The sequence below is a fragment of the Barbus barbus genome (genome assembly GCF_936440315.1).
Source record: "Barbus barbus genome assembly, chromosome: 15".
In the NCBI taxonomy this organism is placed as follows: Eukaryota; Metazoa; Chordata; class Actinopteri; order Cypriniformes; family Cyprinidae; genus Barbus; species Barbus barbus.
The window spans coordinates 7,095,614-7,123,062 of record NC_136743.1 but is presented as its reverse complement, the minus strand read 5'-3'; the positions used below and the strand labels follow the sequence as shown (position 1 = coordinate 7,123,062).

Sequence of the window (27,449 nt, the reverse complement as noted above, 5' to 3'; positions counted from 1 at the left end):
ACTCTCCTAAAAGAGTCTCAAAGCAAATGCTGAGCATTTTGGGAAACTAAGACTAACCTACCAGAGCACAAAGAACATACAGAGATCTGAATATAATAACAAATTATTAAAACGAAAATGAAAACTTAAGAAAAAAATGAAAATTTTAATAAAATCTATAGTATCTCAATGACACTAAAACTGACAACAAGAAAGTCACAATGTAGCACTATTGTTTTGATTTTGAACAATGCTTTATTTTAAATTAATAAACCTCTTTTTGTGAAATATTTCACTTAAAGTATGATCACTCTAAATGCTACTAGTTTTGATAAATTATATAATTTGTTATATAATGCAATAAAATTATATAATGTGCATTCTTATAGCTTTAAGTGGTTTAACTGTATGAATACTTTTTTAGCCATGCAGTGTACATTATATCTGATGACATTAGGCCTATATATGTCACCATCCACACACACACACCTAATGGCAACAGAGCTGACATTCAGCTAGGTCACGTCGGGACAAAGAAGCGATCTGTCTTTTCTTCCTCCCTCCATTCTACCCTCGGCTCTGGTTCTCACATGGCAGGGATGTCACAGGGAGCACCAAAACAAGGGATGCAGGGAGAGAGAAATGAAGGGATGCAGAGGAGGGGCATAAAATGGAGAACTAAAGCATTGTTTGGACTCAAAGATGAGTTATTGTGTTGAGGAACCGTGTGCTGGAGTAGGAGTGAGGAACTTGGAGAGAGAGAGAAATTTGGGGCCAGTGTGGTGTTTTACTTTCTCTCTGCCCCTGTCAATGGAGGACGGAGAACGGGCCTCGTTTGACTCATTCCAATGATTGCGTGACCTAAAACACTCTCAGGGAGTGTTTGAGACTGTTTGCTGATAAGTTAGCATGACACACACGCGGTCCTCTGGGGGGAGAGCGGTTTATTTACCCTGAGGAAACAGTCTGGCAGAGAAACCTTTGAGCGCTTTTGCACTCACTTATTCTGGTCCATACTCAAGGAATACAAGCCCAGAAGAGATAGTTCAGACAAGAATGAAAATGGTCATCATTTACTCACCCTCAAATCTTTCCAAACACTTATATGTCTCTTTTTTGGATCATAAAAGGAAAAATGAAGACGACTCTTCGTTGCTTTCGTCCATACAATTACAGCGAACAGGTACCGAAGCTTTCAAGCTTCAAAACGGACACATGAAACCATCATAAATGTGGTCCATGCGACTCGTATACTAGGCTATATTTCTTTCGGAAGTCATACAATAGTGCATAATGTAGAAATGTGAGCAAGATTCAAATTTAAAGGGATACCTTGCCAAAAAACGAAAACTGTGAAACCATCACTTACTAGCCCTCATGTCATCCCAAAATGGTTTCTTCTGCAAAACAAAAGATAAACAATTTGTGTCCATACAAAAATAGAATTTGTATAGTCGAAACAGCTCAAACAAGTTAAAAAACGGCTTATTTTTATTTAGTAAAAATAAAAAAAATCACACAAAACATGAATCATCGTTATTCTCAGATTAGCACAGTGCTCAGCGTTAAATTCTTAAAATTAGAACGTTAAAGTAGCTACACATTAAAAAATTATTAGATTTTTGTGTAAAAACGTCTTTATTTTTGGGAGTCCAAGCAAATAATCAACGTTTTAACATTAGAAATGGAGTCAAGCACATTTGAATTATAGGAAGTGTTAGATAGGGGGGAAAAATAATTAAGTAGAACAGGAAAAAACCTTCATAATTTCAAAAAAACACAACAAAGTGACTAAAGATTAAAGTTAAAAACAATTCAATACTATTAATAAACAATATACATAGTAAATAACACTAAAACAACAGTTACTCTCAGTAAACATAATGCCATTCTGAGCACAGTCTGTGAATATATTAAGATGACTAGATTGGTTTAGAGCTTAGATTCCAGTTAATAAAAACATGTGATTATACCACAACCCCTTACTAATGAACAGCAGAGTCATTTAGCCGAATGCTTCAAGGCTCTTAAAATCAATGCTCTTATCTGCAATCCAAACCTAGCAAGTACATTCAGCTCATGGGCTATTTTAATGAGCGCTAACGGTTGAATTATTAATACTGTATTAATTTCACATTAATTAAACTTGTATTAATTCATTGTAATTCCTTTCTCAAAGACTTCCACAGATGGGTGAAGCCTCTCCCACGAATGCTTGCTATTACTAGACTGTCACAGCAACACTTTAAAATTCTCTTTACAGTCTTAACTCTGACAGTAGCAGCGTCAAAACCTGCCAGGCTCATTTCAGAGAGGGTGAGCAAATAGTGGAGAAGAGAAAGGGAATTCTTTGAAGGAAGCGATGGAGAGTACAAAAGCGAGTGATGGAAAGAAAGAGCTGGATAATTGAATTTTCCATCTTTGGTCACTGACAATGGATCCATTGCCCAATTCATTGGAAACCCACTATGCTAAAGATAGACACTTCAACATGAATATGTACTCACATGATCGTCTGTGCATGGATACACACTTAAAACGGCATATTAATGGGCATTCAAAAGCTGATAAACGTGTGAAATTCAACCATGAACTCGAGGGATCACATGCAAAGTACACAAAACAGACATAACAAAAGACAAAAACATTCACAAAAACTATGGTGAAAAACACCAAAGGCAGTCAGTTTGTGAAAAGCAAGTTTATTTTAGCTCCGTATCATTGAAAGACTATTTACATGTTCATTTCCATTTTTCATTAAGTCGCACAGTATCACAGCATTAAAATTCAGCACATTAATATGCAACAATACATTGAAAAACACTCCATTGCCCAATAGGAATAAGACAAGCTGACATCAGGAGCCAATCAGAGCGCAGCGATCAATAGTAGTCCTCCAGATCTTGTTTTTCACCCTGATTTTGAATCTGCTGCTGTTTCTTGTAAAGATCTGCAATCTGAAAGAGAGAGAGAAAGACTGATGGAGGAGATCAGAATAGTTCATTTTGAGAGGGTGCGTTTGTGTGCCTGTGCGTTTCCATCGGGAGACAGGAATAAAAGAAAACCAAAATAAATGAACTGTGAAAATGAGGGGGAAAAGAAAGACAGACAGTGTGGAGCGTAAAAAGATGGATTTCCTTTAGCGGATCCACTCCACTTGCTCCACTAAATCACCATGTCACAAAGCTCCGAACTACGCCAATGTCATCAAGTTTGACTTTCAGAAGGAAAAACTACTTTAAAATCTCACTCTTCCTTTCTCATATGCCATGGAACTACATCACACACATGGTGCCATATCCTGCATTTTCCATACATTATGCACTTATGACATTTGCTTTTGAAAGGAACGTCCCATGTGGGGTAATTACTGTTGACTCCTACACTTGTGCTTTTTCTACTATTTTTTTTTATTCATAAAGGAATGAATTAATGAAATATTGATTATATATTATATCTTTTATTAAGTATTTCTTACTCATTTCAATGTCAAAACTTGCTTTTACTTTTTCAAACCTTTTGGACCTAATGTATTCGCATTCGCACTATATATTAACTAAATGCAGAAACGATTCAACTTGTGTGTCTTGCTCCTTGTTTTTCTGCATTTCATGTTACCTGTGATCCTGTGGTGGCATCCTCTGGCTTTTTGTCATCTCTAATCCTGAGGTACCGTGGGAAACGAAGTGAAATGCCTTTCTCTGGGTCCACCTGATGGCCAAGGAGAGAATGGCACCATGAAGAGCCAAAGTTAAGCACAAAGTTACCATGATCTATACAACAAAAACATCAGTCATCAAAAACACTGATTCAGCTTTATGATTCACATGTGCGTGGTGTACTGACCAATCCCATCGCTGCCTTGTAGACCGGAGACAGTGAAAGGTCAGCGCATTTCACCTCCCACACTTGCACCGCCTCCAGCCACACATCCGGCTCTGCTGATTGGTCCACACGGTAATATGGACGTGGTTTTGTTAAGATGTGCTCCTGAGGTGGATTGCACAAAGACATTGAACTTTATGTGCACTGAACTATATGTTCCTGTATATGAATACAGGAACACAAACATGGAAACCAAGAAAGTGCGAATCTTGCTTTACCTTTAAGAAATTGTAATGTTGCTCCAGATCTTCATCTTTGAAGCCTGTTCCAATCTGCCAAAAATAAACAAATAATTACATGACAAGAACATGACAAACATTAATATATACTCTAATGTTCAAATATTTTGGGTCAGTTTTTGAAATAAATTAATACTTTCATATAGCAAGGACACATTAAAATGGTAAAAAGTGACAGTAAGCATTCATAAATGTTACCAAAATATTTCTAATTCAAATAAATGATGTTGTTTTGAACTTTCTATTAATCAAATATCCTACAAAAAAAAAGTATGGTTTCCACTAAAATATTAAGCAGCTCAGCTGTTTTCAACATTGTTAATAAGAACTGTTTCTTGATAACCAAATCAATATATTATAATGATTTCTGAAGGATCATGTGACACTGAAGATACTTTGATTGATCCTGAATATTTCAGCATCTTTACTAAGGAATAAATTACATTTAAAATATATTAAAATAGAAAACAGTTCTTGTAATTGTAATATTGAATATCTAACCATCTATCTATCAATCTATCTATGAATTAGACATTACAAAAGAACTCGTTACAAAATCTGCTGCAAATGTTGATATATGTGCGTAATTAAATTTATCAAATCTGCATATGATGCAATTACTTATCTTTAGTTTACTGGATTAAAATCTTTAATGGATTTACAGTCCTAGTTTTCCCTGGGCTCTCTCAGACTATTGCACACACACCTTGCAGACAGACTGGAACTCCTCGTTCTCCTCATCGTAGCAGGCCAATAGAAATCCTCCATAGCTGCCTGCTCTCTTCCCCCTCCCCAGATAAGCACCAATCACGCACAGATCCACTGTGTCTCCAACACCCTCCAGATAGTCCTTCTTAAGCTGCAGAAACAATACAGCAGACAAGCAAATTACAGTTCTGACAGTAGTACAAATAAGAATAAATTGCTAAACTACACTGCAAGAAAACATTTTAAACTATATCTTTGTCATGTTGTGGAGTACAAAAACTAATATAATATATATATATATATATATATAAAAACCATTGAAACAAGATAACTGTACCCATGAGGCTAAACAACACCAAATTGTCATCACTCTCCCTTTGTAATTTCAAACCTGTACGACTTTCATTCTTCCAATGAACTCAAAAATAAATGTTTGGCACAATGACAGCCTCAGTCACCATTCACTTTTACTGCACTGTTTTAATACAATGGAAGTGAATAGTGGCTGAGGCTGTCATTCAGCTGAACATGTAGTGTTACACTGAAGAAAGTAAGTCAAACTAGTTTGAAACATAAGGGCTGTGTGAAACCCCCCTTTTGAGACCATGAATTTGGAGATTTAAGCAGCAAACACAGAATCATGGTAAAATAAATTCATGTGACATCTGGGGGTTTGAGAGAGGGAGGTCCATAGTTCAGCAAGGATGAATTAAAATGATCAAAAGTGACAGTTAAACCTTTTACATTGTTACAATATTTCTGTTGAATAAACATTGTTCTTTTCAAAAAATAAAAGGAGTAATGACTGCTGAAAATTCACAAATATGTTTTACTGCATTTTTGGTTAACCTAACAGTATGAGTACAGTACGAGTTTGAGAATACACAATATTCTGCTAAAAATTGAAGTTTTATTTCACATTACCATGATGTAACACGTTTTTGGTATTCCGATGAACGAAACACTTGCCAAATTAAGTGTACTTCATCTCATTTGAATATTTTTTCTTTCATTTGAAATTTGATGGATGCATACCAAACAATTATTCAAAACTAATGAATAAGTTTGGCATCGGTGCAAGACAGCTGCTTCACATTAGATACAACTGAGACAGAAAACAAGACACTAATAACAGTAATACATTCTGAATTCGACTGGATGAGACTCACTTGTAGTAACCAGCAATTAGTTGAACTCAGTATTGACAAGTCAAGTTGTTTGGCAACCATAAACAAACTACCGTTAAAACCAGACTAAAACTTCTGTTACAATCTACCAAACAATCTAGAACCTAAAAAACAACCCTCAACAACAGTTTGCAGAGTACACTAACGATTTCTGCATTTTGTTGTCTTTAAAACACACCATGGATATATCACATTATATAAGGTAAAGCAGAATCACTACCGTTTGTCTCATTTCTATGGTCAGAGTATATATTCCATCATAACACTGAGCCTTAATGTCAGGATACAGACACAGAGCAAGAGAAAAGCTTAATGGGGTGGAAATTACACTTTAATGACTTACACCTTCCTTCTGACTTTGAATACTTGTCTGGGTTTTATTTTTTTCAACACAAAGGATCCGTTTGTCTGTCTGAGACTATAGCACCTTTTGTTCCTGCAGTCTAACTTCATAACATTTTTTCAGAAATTCTTTTATTAACTACACAGCTTTCCGATGTTTAAAACATTAATATTTATTAAAAATTAAAAGTATTTTCATTATGAACAATCACAATGTGGTGTGCGATACCTTGAGCCAGTTGTGGGAGCGTTTGGCAATCTCATAAGTTGCATGTTTTTCCAATGTCTTCACCATTAGGCCCTCACAAGAATCTGCAAAACATTACAAACGTATATATATATATATATGTGTGTGTATATATATATGTGTGTAACTCCTTAGATTATCAAATTCTAAATATTACTAATACTGATTATCAAGTAACACCTCACAGTGAGGAATTCGACTCTAAATGTCAGTCAATTGCCAACTGGTTTTGGACCCACATTTTTTAATGGCAAACCAATACAATACAGTAATTGTTTATTATATAAAATGTACAAACACAATCTGTCATTCACACACCTCGTACAGACTGCTCCAGGAACTCAGCAATGCTCTCTGTGTTGTCAGAGTCCAGAGATCGTGCAAAAACAAACTCTCCTTCTTTCTCCTCAAAACTCTCCCGTAACAGAGCCCTGCGTTTGCTTAGAGGCTCTCGCACCAGAGACTGTGACAGACAGATACATAATTCACTAAAACAGCACGTAGCATGTAAAAAGGGAGATTTCTGAGACATGCAAAATTATTAAAATGTGATTGGCTATGAGCTGTTATCATGGTCTTACCTCTCCGTTGAGGTAAAGCAGATCAAAGGCGTACACACACACCTGAACCTTGATCTCAGATGCATCCACATCCTGAAACACACACACAAACTCGTGTAAACTTTTAAAGTGGCATATCATGAAAATGAGACTTTTTCCATATTTAAGCACTATAATCGTGTCCCCGGCACATCAACCAACCCAGAAAATGTGAAAAAGCCCAGCCCAGTAACTTTGTTTTGGTAAGCCTTTTTTTTTCCTTTGGTAAGAAAGATTTTGCTCAGATTTCAGATTTTGCTCTCCTAGTGATGTAGGAAGGGGACCTTATTATAATATTACCGCCCCTTAATCTGCATGTTTCCACCCACAGCACCACTATTTTGTTTTCACAAGCAATAACAGTGTATCAGTTCTAATGCCATGGCCTTCAGACATAAATGACAGTTTTTTTTACAACTTGTGTGTTTTTAACAAACTTGTGTGTATTTGACAGTTGAATAAGACATGAAAGAGAACTGTGTACATTTAAAATAAAAAAGGCTTCAAAATTTCAGCTAGGGATGCACCGATACTGGTACCGGTATCGGGCCCGATACTGAGCTCCTGTACTCGTACTCGTTAAAATGCCCCGATACCACACAGCATGTGATAAGTGCCATATTCAGACAAAGAAATACAGACAACAGAACAACAGACAGCAGAATGGAGTTATTAGAGATTAAGGATGTCTACGAAGTATATGCATGCAATGAAATTAATGTTAAACATTCAGTATTCGCCTGTATAGCTGATGTGCGCGAGCTGATGGGCTAAGCAAAGCACGCTGAGTGGATTGAGCGTGCGGCGGCGCAGATGCGCGAGCTCGTCGAGTGAATATCCCTTTCTTACAGACATCACTGGATAGTTTGTAGTTCGTCGGATATGTCAAAAACAATTAAGTAAAACAATACACAAGTTATTTAACGGTAGGGAGGGAGGGAGGGAGGGAGAGAGCGTGCGCGCACTTCTGTTTTGTGATCTTTATTGATGTTCGCTCACTTGGCACACGCATCATTTGGCTTAAAACTAAATCGTAAATATAAGACAATTTATAGGTGTATTCACTTTAAACCATCATTTATTTTCAACCTTAAGCATACACGACATTCTGGCGAAAGTGAAACTAACAGTCTATGCGCTATGTTCTGTACTTGTCCGTCTCATTCTACAGCAGTACAAATACGTGCGCACGTTGCGTGTTTTGGTTGCTTCATGAGTGATTAAGCATTATATGAGTGGCTTTGGAATATAAATTGCAACACGTTTCAGATGACAAAAAGTAACTTTTATTTCTGAAAATATAACAGTTAGGAGATTTATAGCGAGTGGTTTCCTGCATTATTACAGCAAAACGCATAATTACAGTACTGAGCCGCTGCAATGGAGCAGCTCTAATGCTATTAAATTAAAGATGATGTACCATAGAGCAAAAAAATGAACAGTGAAAGTAACAAAAACTTGTAAAATACATTTTAATGGGCATAATTAAGTGTGAAAATAAATAGAAGATGTTATACAGTCAAATCAAAATAAAGTAAACTGTGACATATTATAACCAAAAATTCTTCATACAGTGAGTACCAGTAAAACTGATACAAATTTGGGACAAAAAATTATTCAGACCGAGTCTGGGAAAACAAAACTGAAGTTCAGGTTTGCATGAACCTGGTTTACAGCATGCCCAGGAGACTACAGGCTGTCATTAAGGCTAAGGGTGGCCCGACAGAGTATTGATAGTTGTGTAAATATTGTCATTCTAACAGCTGTCTGAATAATTTTTGGTTGATTGTAATCCATTATGTACCTTTCTATCAAAGTTATCTGACACTATCAAGCTGAATTTGTTCAGACACAGTTTTACTCTGAGTTCTTGTCATATTTTATTACCATTTTCTAAACTATAGCAAATAAACCGTGATAATGTGAGAAATTTTAAAGGTGTTTGAATAAATTTTGGTTTGAATGCATTTATTTGATAAATGAAGTTAACCAATTAACATTATACATACTCTTTTGGTTTCTGTACCCAATATTTAAAAAATGTACAAATGCAATGAAAATATCAGTATCGGTACTCGGTATCGGCAAGTACCAAAAATAAAAGTATCGGTATCGGGCGAGTACTGAAAACTGGTATCGGTGCATCCCTAATTTCAGCGGAATAGACTTTGCTGGTGCTTTTTCTATTTGCATGTGTTTTCTGAACTTGCTCAAAGTATTAAGTATTAAGTACAAAGCTTAAGCTCTCTCGGCCACCCGTGGGGTATTTTGAGCTGCAACTTCACAGACAGATTCTGGGTACACCTGCGACTTATATTACATCTTGACAAAAAAGGAATAATAGATGCCCTTTAAAAGGCTTTTAATAAACATCAAGATTAGATTTTTATATTTAAAATGGTTTAAGATGCAGCATGTCACACTGGAGGACATGTCCTCTTCCCAAATGGTACTGGAATATCTCTGTTCTAATATATATATATATATATTCAGCTGTTTCTCTGTTCAAATTTCTCTCTATTAGTACCTCTTACCTTTCGCTTCCTTGTGGTGAGGACCTGAAATGGCTGGATCTGTTTCTTTTCTCTGTCCCAGGCCACCGCCTCTGAATCCAAAACACAGGACCGTACGTTATCTTTCTTCACCTGCGTGAGAGAGGTAAGGACATTTATTAAATCTACCATTAACTCCTGAATAAACTGGATCATCGACGCCGAGTAATGCCTCACCCCGCAGATATGCCCCCCACAGCCAATTACTTGTTTATAAGGTTACCTGAGCTTTAAACACTACCACTTCACCAACACATAACCCATCGAACCCCGAGGCTGTGTGACATTTACAATTCCTTAGATGTAACAAGTGCATATTGAGTTTGTAAGAGCTGCAGCAGAAGATATGGGGCGGTTTTGTAAGTGTTTATAATTCTCTCACATAATTAAATGCATTCACACAGTCAGTGTTTGGGATTGACAACGGAATTTAATAACAGATGTGCCCGTTCATACAACAGCTTACAGGAACAGCTTGAATTCAGTCTATATGAATAACTGAATCAAGTAGGGCTGCCACTAACGATTATTTTTATTTTGATTAATCTAACGAATAATTTTTCAATTAATCAATTAATTTAAACGACTAATTTCCTGAAAAAAATCTACAATTTTACTTAAAAATATTTTATTAAACCAAATGAAATCTAAATTTCTATTAAATCCTTTAAAGCAAAAGTGAAGTGCTACAGAGTGCAAGAAGCAAGTGTTCGTCTCATAGTCCAAATCACTGAAATCAAAGTTCAGTATTATAGTGTGAGAATGCCAACATATCCACGTGTTCTAGTCTACTAATAATACAATTATAATAAAAAACACTTTTTAAAGGAGTATTTACTAGAAATATTATTTACCGGAATTTATTTAGGTGAAAAATGTAAATGTGCAGTATTTCTGAAAAAAAAAAACTTTTTTTTTTGTATATAAAATAAATTAATTGGATATGCTTTTTATTATTAAAATTTAAATGGAACAATTAAAATGGAATCCAGAAATAATGGAAAACAGAATTTGGTAAAGATAAAACTGTAAAACTCAATTAATTAGACAGGCTTTTTAATTAATAAAATTTAACAAAACTGAATTTGGAAATAAAGCCTATAATTTGGAAATAAAACCTATAATTATATAATATAATATAATATAATATAATATAATATATATATATATATATATATATATATATATATATATATATATATATATATTTTTTTTTTTTTTTTTTCCTTTTTTTTTTAATGGTAATAAAAATGGATTTAAGTGAACAATAGCTTTTAAAATGACTTAAAGTACATATATAATAGCAATGATGCAATAATAATTAGTGTTAATATTAGTGTAAAATTATTAATTATTATTATTAATAATAATTAATCAAAAGCAAGAAATCATATGGTTTTATTGAACAAAACTGTTAAAATACATAATGTATTATAAACAATAGAGCTAATGTAGATTACGCATTACACCAAAGGCCTGCAGGGGGCGCAGGGGGCCTAATGATTGTTTTTACACATTACCGTTTAATTTTGCGTTCCCAGATGAAGGTTATAATAAACCCAAACTCACAACAACATGCAGAGACGGAGTTTGAAACGCTCCACACATGTAAATGATAGTTTCTGTGGAGCTACTGTGAACAGAGCCGCTGTGAGACGCACGTGCTTAACTACACGCATGGAAATAATTAAAGACCATATACTGTGTTAGAATTGCGTATAAATCGCATATAATTATTTAATTAAATCATAGCGTTTGTGAATTCGCAATTATGCTTAATTATGATTTTTAAATGGGTTTAATATATCATGCAGACTTGGAAAATAGTCTAATAATGTGTTTTATGGATTCTCGTCCGTGAAATGCGCCACTTCCGGTATTTTGCCGATTAGTCGACGAGAGCAAAACGAAGTGGACGATTTTTAATAATCGACTAGTCGCAACGAATCGACTAATCGCGACAGCCCTAGAATCAAGTCTCTTTTCTATTCTCACGACTACTATATATAACCATAGTGACAGTGACTAAAGGTCCATTCATACCAAGAACAATAACTACTGATAACTAACGTTTCAATAATCATTCTTATAACGTCCTATATTAGTTATTCAATACAAGTTAAACTCAATTATAGACCATTACATTGATTACCACAAAACAAAACCACAAAAAAACCCTCATCTTTCATCTTAATTATGAAAAAAAAAAGCAAAAAAATGAAGACTATGTTGAGAGACAACTTCAGTGCTTGGGCCCCATTTTTGGCATAATTTTAATTGGAAAATGGAAATGGAAAGCTTATAACTCTATAAAAGCACCTAAATTAACTCTTCTGTTAAAAAGTGTGTTATTTGAGATATAAATTGGTTTACATAATTTTAACCATCATTTTAGTGTTTATGGAACTTCATAACTCCAGTTGTACAATTGGATTTCCAAACAAAAGCTTCCTAGATCTTTCACATTAAAATCATGTTAATACACATCCTGTTTTTGTCTGTACTATTGAAACTATTAAAGTATTAATAAAATATTTTAATGTTTGTGTATCAGCTCCATTCACTTCAATTGCCTCAATGTAATATATATATTATTATTTTTATTTTTTTCCAAAAAAGGTTCTTGTACAATAATTTGAGACTTGTACAATAATGAGATTTTGCATTGAATATCAGACAACTGAGAAAGGGAAGGCAGAGAGAGATATTACGCTTCAGAGATTGGATATGGACAATGATAAGCAAAACAACAGCGTTTTCATTGATTTATCTGCGTGTGAGCTTGTGTCATTCATCAAATGCTTTCTTTGCTTTAGGGCTGGAATCCATTATTGCTTTCTTGAGAGGAGAACAGAGCAGGATGACAGAGGACAAATATGGCCTTTGAAAAAGAGAGAGAAAGAGACAGATACAGAGAGACTCGCAAAAACATAAAGAGAAAGAGAGAGTCTGTGAGAAAGAATCTAACAGCGTATCCAAACCAGGTGTGATCTCAACCAAGTTAGTCTGAGTTTCTGCAAACATTTCATCAGGCACTTGGTTTTCTATTTTAGTCGTCTCATGTTGGGAACCTCCACCCACGGTGAAATCTCATTTGAACAGATTCCCAAAATTGCTGCATATTCAACATCATATGTTCTGACTGGCAGTGTTTTTTCTTACTAAAGGCTGGAATACATCACATGACTTTCGTCCAGATTTACAGCCTGGATGGGCTGACGTTGGTTGCCAAAAGTCAAAGTCAGTCTGCAGACATTGAGCAGCAGATGTTGACAGATTTCACAGAAAATCATGTGATTTTAGAGCACATTATTTTCATTTGTCAAGCATCTTTTAGCAACGAGGCGTATGTTTATTATATTCGGAACGACTTTAATATCTGGTAGTGTGTGATCCTCAGTCGTTTATATTTTAAAAGTCATGTAGTGTATTCCAGCCTTAATACAACGTAAAACTGTAGTCAGGTGCACACTGCGGGAGTACTGTACAACAGCTGTCAGAATGTACAATATTAGGGAGATCCTGGGTGAAAGCCAAGGCAGACAGTGCAACATCAAATATCTGTAAATTATGATTTGAAACAAGTTTTTATTATTTTTTTATTTCTACATTCCTTTCATTTTTTATTTCAGTTTTAGCAATTTTAACACAAACTTATTTCAGTTAGTTGTCAAAGCAACATTTATCATTTTGATTTAAGTTTTTCCATGTCATACAGTATTTATACTTCATTTTAATTTCTGAAATATTTTAAAGTTTTTTTATACATTAAGCCTCAACCCCAAAATGTTTTACATAAGACATGACAAACATAACCACTCTGCTAGAAGCTCTAAGGCTAAGATTTCTTAGCAAAAGCAATTAATTGGGCATCAGTGAGCATGTCACACTGAGGCTTAGGCAATCCCAAACTGCCAATTTAGGCATATGATGGAATCTTTTATTATCCCTGAAATTAGAGAGCCAAATTGTGGAAAGAAATTGGACAGTGTGCACCTGTGTTTAAACATAGATGTGCTTTTGTGTCCATCTGACTTCTATTTATTTCTATCTTTCTGGGTGCATGTGTGTTACCTGTGGGATTCGTGAAATAATATCAGGGTATTTGCTTGTGTTGTCTTCTTGGTTTCGGCTAAAAATGCGCACCTCTCCATTCTCAAGAATATGGATCTGTTAAATGCAAAACAAAAAAGCAATTAATATTTTAAAAACAATGATATTGCTATGGAAACAGAAAGTCACTTTTATGGCTGAGGCTCCACCTTGTGGAATAAGAATAAAACAACACCCACCTGGGCTCTCTCTCCATCATATTTATACTCGCAGGTGAAAGATGCTTCATCGAAACGTTTCATTACCTCACCAACCCCTTTAGTCGGGTGAGCCAACATGGGCCGCAGAGGCACACCTGTAAAACAATGCAGTTTAATCTTGTTCTAAACTAAATTGTCTATTTGTTGGTGGGAGAACTAAGCAAGTTGTGATTGGTCAGTACCTGGGGTGAGCTTACAGTGATTGGGTAGTTCATCTATGCCATCCTTCATCAATACTGGAATGATTGCATCATAATTTGGCATCTCACTAAGAGCAACAATATGAGTAACAGCAATGAAAACATTATTTGTATGCATTGAGGTGATATGTAGTAACTGCAACACCTGTCCAATTTGCTAAAATCAGACTTCCTGTAGGGTACAAATTATGCTAATACTCATTAAACAGGCACTTGTTATGCAGTGGACACCTGCAGTTGTAATTGAAATATTGTTTGTTATATATGGATAATTATCCCTCACAGCACCAGTTTGTGTTTGACAATCAGGTTGCGCTCAGTCTGTGTATGTTAGCCAATAGGGTAGAATAAAAAAAAAAAAAAATCTAGATTTTTTTTTTTCCTGCCTTTTGATTGGACTTGTATATACATTAATCGCAATATGAATATCTTTAAATGGACAAGGAAGAATTACATTTGCACATATCAAATTCTACAAGTATTGCGATATTGCTATGCGTGGCGATTTCTGTTTTTAACTCTAGACCAAAGGAAAAAGTTGAATGATACACTTAATATACAGACTGTCACAATTAAAAAAAACACACATCTTAGCAGTCACTATTGCGATTTGATATTACAATTTATTGTGATTTTTGTTTGCTTATCAAAGACTAGACGATGGAAAATAGTTGATTATACCCTTAAAAGAGACTGTATATAAGTAATATTAACAAAAACAATGCATCACATCTTTCTAAACTTTTATTTCAGGAGCAAACACATACACAGTGTATATTTAAAGTACCTTGAACCATGAAACTTTAAAGTACCAAAACTCACCAAAAAAATAGTTTCTGAAATGAAATAAAGTGCTATGTTACTGTGCATACCGTTTCAGTCATGTTTTCCCGGCAATTGGTATTCAAAACGTGAAGGTACAGAAATAATTCTGGAAGAGGTTTGATCCTCTGCCTTCGTCATGGTTTTGCTTTCTCGTGCCGGCTTTAAATGTATATGACGTCATCTAATGCAGCGGCACTTCACACGCAGAACGATCGTTTTATGATATCGAAGCACCATGAGAGCTACAGAGAACAGACGTCTCTGCACATGCCTCTGCATGCTTTCGAATCGCTCTCGTGGTACTTTGATGACATACACTGATCGTCTGCGCAGTGCTGCTCTCCCGTCCCACTCCCACAAAAAAAAAAAAATCCGGTCCCGTCCCAATCCCACAAAAAAACTGGGGGAAAATCCCATCCCTTTCCAATCCCAGAAGAATGAATTCCATTCCCTCCCACTCCCGTGTTGTGTTTTTTTTGGGGGGGCCAGAATCTGTCAGTTACAGTAAAAATACAGTACAGATCACAGCGTACCCACCTTAGTTGAATAAAAATCCAAAATGTAGTTTGTTATTATATTGAACTGAAAGCCAGCTTAAACAATGCACAGTCTGCATTGCACACACATTAAATTTCATGTAAATCATCCATGTTAACACACACGTTTTCTGTTTGAATTTTTTTTCATTTGAAAGTAGACATTTCACTCTCTATAGATATATTTTTCATACAGAGTTTCGAAGTTTCTCAAGTTCAGAGACCTAGACGGCAGAAAGCGCATCCTGTTTGCTTTAATTAATTTACAGAAGCACAATGTTTCATTGTTATTCTGAGTGCACACAAATAAACGTAGAGTCTTTACAGATTCGAAAGATGGCTACTTTTATCTGTATGACCAAAAATTACAGAGTATTTAAAGAGCAAGTGAGCGCACCGGCGCCTGTCCTGTTTGAGGTCGATGAATGATACAGGGTTCCTACACATTTTTCATTTCAAATTTCCAAACCTCTCGGTAGATTTTCAGACCACATTTAACATAAATGGTTCATGGAGCATTATTGTCAGCCTTATATTTGGTATATAATACAGTCATCTGTAAATATTTTTATTGTCCTTGATTTTCTCGACGTGACAACATACAGTCACTAAAATAAAAAAAGAAATAAAGAAATAAAACGTACACACTTTTACATGCACACAAGAAACTTTTTGTGCCCTCAAGAAATTATTCACATGTGCATGGGAATGTTTTGCATGCTTACGCATTACAATATCTACTTTTATATAACCTATTTCCTTTGTGCATCACTGCTATCTTACTATGAATAAAATGATAGCATGGATGCACATGAATTAACAGAGATCTACCTGCTCAAAATTTAGCTTTTCTTATGGTAGTACCTGTAATATCAAGGCCTAATGTCCAATTTAACACATCCTCTGTGGCGGCGCAGAAATCATGACACGAAATGGGCTGATGGCATAAAATTTGCCAAGTTCAAGGCTCTATAAAAAGACGGGCAAAGATCCTTGAAAGGTTATTTTTGCAAAGGTCCTTGAGGTTATGTTATACGGTGCTAAGAATATAGTGTGAAAAAACCCAAAATGCTTATAACCTGCATTTGCATAATGAAAATGTGCACCTTGAATTCATTCAGTCATAATTGGCGATCACAAAAGAATCCCTAAACAGCTGCCATGAAACCTCACTTTTTGTACGATAAATTTATTTATTAAATTGCTAATTTTCTATTATTAAAAAAATAAATAAATGGGGGAAAAGTCTGGAAACACAAATCTTTTTCCATACTCTGCTTTCTTTTTTCCCATACTTTTCCAAACCCCGTAGGAACCCTGATGATAGGTGAGCATTTGGATGTCCTAACCGATGTACTATATTACCACATAGACCAGCCGCGATCTGTCTGTCACGGACTGTATCATTCACTTAACCGGCCACACCAAAGCAAACAGGAGGAGAGCATAAAGAGACAGGGCAACTAGAATTGAGTTCAAAATTTACATATACAGTTTATAATTTATTTATACAAAAGGTATACGTGTGTATAAAGTTGGGTATCATAGTGTTATTACTATTCCCGTTCCTGCCCACTCCCGCTGACATTTTTTCCTGTCCCGTCCCAATCACGTGATTCGTAGTGATTTTGTTTCCCATCCCACGGGATTCTCAAAAAAATATCAGCCTCTAATACACACACACTCACCAGTATGTCTGTTTTAGGATCAGTGCTTTCTCCTCCAGCCACACTCTCCTGTTTTCTGCACTCATTCCTTTCCCTGCATCAAGCACAGCCGGTGGGAACTCTGAACACAAGAAAAACATATTAGCAACATTTCAGCACTGCTAAACTAAATAGACACCTAATTAATATTTACATGTTTAAACTTTATTCATTTTTTATTCATAACGGCACAGAGTAATCTAATTGCAAATGCCGAATGCCTGGAGGTTCTATCAATGCTCTGATTATGATGCGTGTTAATGCCAGTTTCATTAGGATCATTTCTCACCTTGGCCCGGGGGCGACAGACACACAGCCTGACTGAGAGCCGTGAGAATACTCTGCTCAGCCAATCCGATACGTAGCTTACCAGCCAGTGACCTGCCAATCACATAAGCAACCAATCAAACTAACATATTTCACTTCTGCATTAATATTCATATTAATCTGTCACCATATAGCAGTATAATCAAGGCCAGCAGCACATCATTTAGATTTAGCAAAAATCAACTGCCATCCATAAATTACATTCATTATTCAGTATTTTTCAGAATGAACTCAACATTTCTGCATGGTTGGTCAGATGAGAAATTTAAAAAGTCGTAAGTGAAAGGTAAAATGACGCACCGCACAATGTATCGAGACTCAGAAAACCGACACGCCACAAACAAGCCTTTAATAATGTCAATCTTCTTATTCATTGCCTAACACAGAGAGAGAAAGAGCAAGAGAGAGAGGAAGTGGATTTTCATTGAGAACATACACATTACATGGACAAAAACTCGTTCAAATGTTTTTTTTAATTGATCAAAGGTGACAGTTAAAACATTTATGATGTCACAAAAGATTTTATTTAATAAATGCTGTTCTTTTGAACTTTCTATTAAAAGACTCCTGAAAAATAAAGATCATGATTTCCAAAAATATGAAGCAGCAAAATAGTTTTGAAATTATTAATAAGAAACATTTCTTGAGCAGCAAATCAGCATATTAGAATGATTTCTGAGGGATCATGTGACACTGAAGACTGGAGTAATGATACTGAAAAATCAGCTTTGCCATCACAGATTGAAATTATATTTTAAAATATATTAATATAAAAAACATTTGTGTTAAATTGGAATAATACACACACAATATTGATGTCATAACTGCATTTGTACTCACAGAGTTTCCACTCATGTTAGCAATCTCTTTCAATTTGTTGAAAACGCCCCCTGCTGTCAGACTGGCCGGGGCAAACATCATTCTCTGGTTGCTGCGAGAACTTTCAGCAACCAATCCCAGGTCACCTTTCTCCTGAGCCTCCGCCTTGATTTTGTCCAGCTGTCGCCCTGGTAACAGAAGTTAACAGTACAGGGGTCAGGCAAGGAGAATGGTGAATTACATTAGGGAAAACACTAATATATTTACCAGTTGCTTGAGCGACAGCTTTCATCAGGACGGTCTCCCCAACGCCCAGCTCCAGACCCTGATATGCAGGGCCGAGCTGATTCAGACACAGGTACACACAGCATAATAGGTCATCTACACAAACAACAGAGTATTGAACAGATGGAAACAGTGAAGCTTACATATTTTGAATGTATGCTACATTTTTGTGTTTTGCACAAGAGCAAGTTAAAGTCTTTTCCTCAATCTGCCTCCCTAACAGAGTCATTAACCTGTTCACCTATTCATTACTTGGACAAAAAGAAAGAAAAACAATCCCTATCAGGCATAAATTATTAATAACCTATTTAAACTCAATGAATTAAACACACTCACCAGGAGAAAGCAGAATTACAGATCGCAGAAAGTTGGAAAGTGTTTCAATGTTCTTCAGCCTGAAAAAAAAGAAAAAAAGATTGAAATGTAACTGCTCAACACACTTATTTTTAAATGCTAATAGGTGTTAGAGAAAACACATACACAGTACATACAGAATAATTCTAATCTACGTCATACCTGCCCGAATCCTCTTCAATCTTCTCAAAGGTGCGAGCAACAGCCAAATATGGCACTCTGAGAAAGAGATAAAGAAAACATACAACGATGATCTTCCACAGATCAATCAAACTTTATTGCTTTAGAAAGAAAAATGTATTCTGCAATTGTATTAAGCTTTTTGTTAATGCCTTGGGGAAAAAAGACTATAACTTTAGTGGATTAATCGTTTCCTTTTCACTTTCTTATAACAATGATATTAAATGCTGCAGAGATGACACATTTTTGCAGGTCAATTCATAAGTTAGCATCACCCTGGTTCCCTTAACAGAAGATCCAATAGGCTTTTTCCATTAACTTTTGCATTATTGAAGAAAATGGCTAGCAAAAGTTGATTCTTAAATATTTTTTTTCATAAATATAATCTACACTAATGAACAACTAATAATTAATTTCAAACCTAAATACAATCAGAAAACAATGACAGCATGCCCACACTACTTTATAATATCCACAAAGCTAATCTACAAAAAATCTAAAAAAAAAAAAAAAAAACAGAGCTAGCAAAAATGCAACTGTAGCTCTGTTTTTTTTTTTTTTTATAACTAATAAAATGCAGGCATTACTTTTGGCCCTTGCTCCAGCAGGCCTGGTCAACGGGATGGTAATGTGATCTGGAGGGATCATACTGGCTCTGGACTGCAGAATCCACCCCCTTTTCACTGTCAAAACAATAAAGCTCATTCAAATGGAGTCACAGAAAAAACTGGTGCCCTTTCAAAACAAACACTTGTATTTTTTAAGTAAAATATTCCAAGTCAGATTAACATTTGAATTTTTTTTTTAACTTTAAACCTTTTCTTCTCTTTCTGATCAGCAGCATCAGAGATCTCTCCATCCTTCTTTTTTTCTCCCTCATTTCGCTCCTCTTTTTCCAGTTTGACAGCTGCCTTTCTGGGAGCTACAAGAGATTGTAAGTTATATAATTAGTGTTAAAAAAAAGTTAAACTAAAAACGAAAACTGTTTCAGTAATCATGCAGGTTTGGGGGTACGTCATGGGGGTAAGTAAATAATGACAATGTTAATTTTGGAGTGAACCATCCCTTTAATTAAAAAGACAGAAGATAAAGAGAAAGAAAAGGACAAAAAGTTTACCAAAAAAGCTGCTGATGGGTTTCTTTTTGGCTGATCCCCCTTCCTCTTCTGTGTTTTTTTCTTTTCTAACCGCTCGTTCAGGAATGCTATCTTCCTTCTCTTTCTTGTCATCTTTTTTTTCTTTCTTCCCATTTTCTCCATTTATCTTTTTCTCCTGTTTTACCTTATTTTTATCCTTTTCTTTCTTCTCATTGTTAGCATTGTCCTCAACTACGGTTGTTTTTGCTTCATCCCTCTCTTTCTGTTCCTCCACTGCAGTCTTCCCATCTGCGCTCTTCTCTTCCACCTCCATCATCTCGTTGTCTGAGTTGAAGAGAGAAAGAGAAGAAACATTGAGAAACACACTAAGATAATGGAGAGGTGACACCTGTGCGCAGAGATCAACTCATCTCACCTGTCTGTCCAGGTGAGACCTCAACTCGTGCTCTTTTACTCTCCTGCCCTTCGTTGACCTCCTCCTCCTCTTTTGCCCCCTCTCCATCACTTCTGCTTTCCAGCTTCCTCTTGGGGAACTGCTTGCGGGCTAGAGAATGGGAGAGGGATTTTAATCCCATACAGCCTACTGTATTAGATTTAATACATACACTTTCCTGAAAATCCTGTGGTACACAATCTACTACATGCATTTTTTGGAGTAATAATGATTTTAAAAATAATAAATGATCAGTAGCATAAGTAGGAACGTGAGAAGAAGAGACTGATACTGACCAGTCTTGCGTTTGGGAATGCCTGACGGCGATGTTGATGTCGGAGTTGCTGGAGTTCCCGGAGTACCTGAGGAAGCAGGGGTTACCACCGCAACAGATGTACTCGATGTGACCGGAGTCGTCGGGGTTATGGGGGTTTTTGGAGAAGCCGGAGTGGAAGCAGCCTTTGTAACATCAGATTTCTGTGCATTTAACATAGTAAGACATAGAATTGTTAACAACAATACTGACAAGCTGTCATGGTTGAACTCATGATAACTCAATAAATCTTACCTTCTCTGACTTTACTGGTTCAACTTCACTCTGTTTTGGCACCTGCTCTTTTACTATCGGCTGATCTTCATCATCGCTGTCTATGATTGCTCGACTGCGTTTATGAACCCTTTTTACTGGCGAATCGCTTTCCTGCACACCATTCTGAATTTTGAGGGGACTTTTTACAGGTCTGAGCAGAAGGAAGAGAAAAACATTTTCATATAACACTAATCTAATTATAATATTGCTCATTTGTTTTAATATTCCTTCAACTCCACAGCTGTCACTGTAGAGAATTCATACAGAATCAACACAAAATGAGTTGTGAGGTTTCTACAACACTGTGTTCAATTAGAAAAAAATATCTTAATTCAACAAATAAATATGAGCTAAATATCACTTACTCAGTCTTTGCTTTGACCTGTCCATCACTCTTCATTGGCTGGAAGAATGACCTGTGGGCAGGAAACAACGAGATCACGTTATAAAGACAAATTAACTCCCTCAAAATGATAATTAATTTCTGATAAAAAGAAATTTAAAGACATAAATCCTTATTGGCACAGTATAAGTTGGTATAACTTCTGTGGTCAACATCACGGATAAAAACAGAGGAGCAGGACACACTCACGCTATGCTTCGCTGCATCGTTGGGGTCTTACACTGCTGATACTGAATAAATCCGGAGTATATATTTTTAATATATATTTTGGGTGTTATTAAAATTTCTGAAGCATCGATGTTTTCCTCCGCGCGCTTAACTCTATATGATTCGGCGCCAAAGTGACGTAGTTCCCGCAGACGACAGAAACAGCGGGGTTTATTTGAGACAAAAGCATGTTTAGTGCCGCCTGTTGGATTGGAGATATTGGATGCAACTGTGTATCCTGAGGAAAAATTACTCTAGTTATTTATTTAACTCAGATTCGGTGTATTCATATGCTCATACTGCCACTAAAATAATATAGGCTATAGGATTTAGGTTCCTTTAGGTCATTGTTACTCAGCCTTTTCCTTCTTTTGTTTTCTCACAAGAAGCTAAGAAGTAACCCTTAATCAACAATGTGTGTGTGCATTTTTTTCATTTGTTTGAATATTTTTAAAAACAATATTTGTTAAAGACAATTCTAATCAACATGCATGTTTATATTTTTCAAATTCAATAGCATCTAAAAGCTGAATGAAATACTGTACACAGAGATTTTTTAGAGTGATATCACAATTTCAACATAATATTTTGATATTCTTTCTTTTTTTTTACCAATTCACCGCTTTATTCACCGCTGTCTAGGGCTGTAGTACTCGAGTCCGGTCTCGAGGCGTTTTTCTGTCGTCTCGGACTTGTCTTGGACTCGTTGGTATTTGGACTCGGACTTGTCTCGGACTTGGTCATTGGACTCGCCAAATGTTCTCGTTGGTCTCGACCGAGTCCAGCTATATATGCTTTTTTTCTCTTTCAAAACAAAACCATTAATCTGGCTCGCTTGTTCGAAAATGGGTAATGTAGGCTAATTGGTTTAATTTACAATCCATCTAGAACGGGCATTGCCATTGGTCGCCTGGTAAATGCACGGCTGCGTCATATGCCTGGCTCCAAGTGTGCGCGCTGCACAGAGTCATGATTAATTTTTATTTTGGCCGCAGCAGACACAATGTCGGCGAGTTGCATAATACAGTTTGGTTTTACAAAGTTTGTGGAGTTTTCCCTCTCTTCCATCTGACTTACCTTCGCTTTTATATAGCTTATAAATGCCCGTGTGCATTTCACTATCAATAGCGCAATTCCGCTTATCTATAACTTACAACGACAAATTTTCTGCAATAAACATGGGACTTTTATTAACAAAACGAAAACACCATATGCTATAAGCCTAATATAAAATAACAAACTTACAAATGTTTAAAAAAAAAAAAAAAAAAAAAACCCGCTGTGGAACCAAATGAATAAGAAACAGAACGAATAAGACCAAAATTAATAAAGCCTGGAGGATCAAACACCTTGATGTAAAATAAAATAAATAAATTACACAAAATTTAAATAAAGTAAAAATAAGCAAATACTGGGGCTATGGCTGGGCGATTTTCCAGATTTTATGGATTAATTTTATCGAATTTAATGTTTTGCAACAAATTAATTTTTTATAAATCGAGGAATCGCGATTTTGAATAGAAATATTACCAAACGCTAGAATTAGACACTTTGACAATAACAGTAAAGAGAGAAAAACCATCTAACCGCATATCAGTGCACATGATTAACCGCTCTCTTGTGATGCTCTCCATGCCATTCACACAGAATGTGCTTTTGTGTTGACAACGATGCGATGCGGGCGGGCAGTGGAATAGGAAAACATGCAAGAAGATTGGAGTTAAACATCTTTTAATAACTAGAGCGCCGCGTTTTTAGAAAGCCGTTTCATGCACGAGACACTGCAAGAGACGCGAGCGCAACAGTCAAACACGTCCATGTTTACACAGAAGAAAACAATGGAAAAGATGCGTAGCGTAATCAAATACAAAACCCGTGAAGAACTACTGCTGTATGTCTGATATTCCATGTTTGCATCAGGGTGACAGGCTGAAAACTACTGTTCATTGTTTTACAGAGCCTTTATAGTTAATAATAGTGTTATACCCTCATTTTGAATTTGAATTACTTGAGAATGTTTTAAGCATTTTTCTTGTATTTTTCTAAGTATTATTTCTGAACATATAATATGCATAAGAAAAGTAAGATGTTGTAGTTAAGTTTGTACAAGATGTAGTTGTAGTTCATGCATGTTTTCTGCAAAGATATTTAGTGATTTGTTTAACATCTACATCATGATGACAACTTCGTGTGTGGTCCACTTAGAATAGATTTTTTTTTTTACTAGAGGTGTAATAAAAAAAAATAGCTTGAATCATATAGTTATATTTTCAAGTTGACTAGTTAAAATTGTACAAAATCGAGAATTGGTCAAATATTCTATGAAAATCAATTTTAAATTTTTATTATTATTATTATTATTATTATTTTGCCATATCGTCCAGCCTAGAAACAAATAAATAAAAAACTTCCAATTTTAAATTTCTTAAATTTTTCCATTTTTAATGGTCTGTTCTCTAACTGAACTAAATTATTTTTATTTCTACTATTAAAAATGGCCTCAGCTTAACACCTGTAATACTGTCTATATCCCCATCCCCGGGGGATATATATTGCACCTATATTATATGGCCTAAGGTAAACAGCAAACAAATGCATGTGCGGCCACACACAGACACACAGAGCTGAAGGTGTTTGCTACACAGCCTTGCTTGGGAGGGTTACATTGTACTATGGTTTCTTTAGGACAGGGGTCTCAAAACTTGGTCCTGGAGGGCTGGTGTCTTGCAGAATTCAGCTCCAACCCTTATCAAACACACCTGAAACAGCTAATCTAAGCATGCTAGAAACTTTTAGGCAGGTGTGTTGAGGTAAATTGGAGCTAAACTCTGCAGGACACTGGCCCTCCAGGACTGAGTTTGGACACCCTGCTTTAGAACAAGTAACAAGTTCAAGAATGGGAACATGTAGATTTATTTTTTAGACTTATGTTGCTTGTTCTTTGTAATATTTTCAATTGGCAGCCCAGAATGTGATTGTTACACTGTAATAAAAATGCTGAAAATGTGAAGTTGCACTTCAGCTTATGTGACTTTAGTGAAACTGCTAAACCTAAAGTAAATAAAATAGCCTAATTTGATCCTACAGTGTTGCTGCACATGCTTTTAGATCATTACAAATAATAATGCAAAATGATTATCTTAGAATAGAAAATATGCTGTCTCTCGTGTCACATAAATGATCAATAGCTAAGTATGTGGTTTTGAAGAAGATGCTTTTATTTTCTTTCTCAGTTTTGACTGTCTCATTTGGACTTGGACTTGACTTGGACTCGAACCTCTTGGACTTGGACTTGACTCGGACTCGATAGTCCTGGTCTTGGACTCGACAAAGGTGGACTTGACTACAGCCCTACTGTCTACGGTTCCACAGGTATAGATAGGCTACATACCACTATGACATTACCAGTTTAAACAATGTATAACTTATACAAGCTGTATAAGTTATATAAGCTTATATAAGCGGTCACAAAGTATGAAATGAACACCCGCCAAACCCGCATTAGCTCTGTTCCAGGGGGAATGCCTTATAGACACAATTAATATTGATATTTTCCACAAGAACAGACGGAGGAAGATCCATCAATGTGCATTTGTTTCATTATGTTCAGATGTTCTGTAGAGGTCATGTGAGGAGTTTTCCCTCTTCTCTGTGTCTGAGGTTATATATATATATATATATATATATATATATACACACATATATAATACACAATTAATACACTTTAAAATATAATTTAATTCAGTGATGCAAATCAGAATTTTTATCAGCTGTTACTCCAGTTTTCAGAGTCATACGATCCTTCAGAAATTATTTTATGAATAGAAAGATAAAAGAACAGCATTGATAACAAATCAGCATATTGGAATGATTTCTGAAGGATTGTGTGACACTGAAGACTGGTAAAAAGTCTGATTTGCATCACTGAAATAAATTACATAAAAAAAACATAAAAAATCTTTTGAACGGCAGTGTGTGTATAAATTGTATTTAAATATCTCTAAAAAATAGACTATAGATATTCAGTATATGATCCAAAGTAACTTGTAACTAACTACTTGTGTAGTTTTTTTTATCCGATACTTTTACTTTTACTTGAGTACAGTTTTTGGGTACTCTACCCACCTCTGATTATTTTACATGAATGTTTGTGTTGAGTTCCAGTGAGAATGGTGTACAGTAATTGCGGTATGTTCTGTCTCCCTCCCTGTTCTGTCTTAAGCTGGATGTTTAGGTGAAGTCCACATGAAGAAAACAAGGCTGTCAACATACTTTAGAGTCTTCATGTGTGAGATATGACACACACACAACACATATATGCTGACGTAATGATGTACTTTAACTTTTAGTTTCTGTATTAGTCACACTCATGTGATGCAGAAATGGTTGCAGTATTTTGAATGACAGATTAATTAGATAACTGAATTATTTTTATTTTTTATTTTGTTATTCTACCTGTGAAGGCTAGAAATTTGGCCAGTGTCTGAATTGTTGCACATACTATTTCTAGACAAGTGAGGCTGCTAGGTGAAAAACCATTTGTCTTTAAATACTCTGTCGATATGTCAATCTGACAGCCTGTGATGATATGCGGGATTTGTTTGTGGTATTCCTGCTTTAAAAGAACTGGGCGGACTAGTTCCTGTAAGACTTTTCAGAAAGTAGCTTATTTCAAATAAGCCTAAAATAAAAACACACAAAGGATTGTAAACAAATGTGACTCTGGAGCACAAAAGCCATAAGTGTAAATTTTGCAAATTTGAGATTTATACGTCATCTGAAATCTGAATAAATAATCTTTCCATTGATGTATGGTTTGTTAGGATCGGACAATATTTGGTCGAGATACAACTATTTGAAAACCTGGAATCTGAGGGTGCAAAATATCTAAATATTGAGAAAATCGCCTTTAAAGTTATCAAAATGAAGTTCTTAGCAATGCATATTACTAATCAAAAATTAAGATTTTATATATTTACGGTAGGAAATTAATAAATATCTTCATAGAAAATGATCTTTACTTAATGTCCTAATGATTTATGGCATAAAAGAAAAATCAATACTTTTGACCCATACAATGTATTTTTGGCTATTGCTACAAATATACCCCAGTGACTTAAGACTGGTTTTGTGCTCCAGGGTCACAAATTACAAATAAAAAAAGGTTCAACATATAGGAAATAAAAAATTCTATATGCCCATTTTCATTCACATTAATTTTCACTCATGATCGAACAGACACAACAATGTTTGTCCAGTTATTAATACAAGAAATGAAACACTATTTTTGAATCATCAAATTTCACGTGAGCTCAGTCATGTTAATTTTCACTTTCGTTTTATAAATCTTAGATTGCAGTGCTGGGAAATTGGACAATCCGGACAGATGATGTAATACAGGTGTGACTTTAAATGGATATATAAACAGTCTGTTAGTT

At 35.5% G+C, this 27,449-nt stretch overlaps 1 protein-coding gene across 1 annotated transcript; it reads right to left on the bottom strand.

Moving 5' to 3' along the window:
* Nucleotides 1-1,603: 1,603 nt before the first annotated feature.
* On the bottom strand, nucleotides 1,604-22,893 carry LOC306881673 (DNA ligase 1-like). The gene is made up of 27 exons (XM_079435871.1): nucleotides 21,994-22,893; nucleotides 21,767-21,817; nucleotides 21,381-21,552; nucleotides 21,109-21,289; nucleotides 20,795-20,923; nucleotides 20,401-20,703; nucleotides 20,100-20,205; nucleotides 19,871-19,966; nucleotides 19,266-19,322; nucleotides 19,086-19,144; nucleotides 18,732-18,845; nucleotides 18,486-18,652; nucleotides 17,946-18,022; nucleotides 17,608-17,699; nucleotides 17,301-17,400; nucleotides 14,234-14,319; nucleotides 14,031-14,146; nucleotides 13,813-13,908; nucleotides 9,721-9,831; nucleotides 7,169-7,240; nucleotides 6,906-7,050; nucleotides 6,570-6,652; nucleotides 4,810-4,962; nucleotides 4,083-4,136; nucleotides 3,826-3,969; nucleotides 3,598-3,690; nucleotides 1,604-2,936 (listed from the first exon to the last, which is right to left on the bottom strand). The coding sequence occupies exons 1-27, from the start codon at nucleotides 22,008-22,010 to the stop codon at nucleotides 2,862-2,864; spliced, it is 2,949 nt and encodes a 982-aa protein (XP_079291997.1). The 5' UTR covers nucleotides 22,011-22,893; the 3' UTR covers nucleotides 1,604-2,861.
* Nucleotides 22,894-27,449: the final 4,556 nt, after the last annotated feature.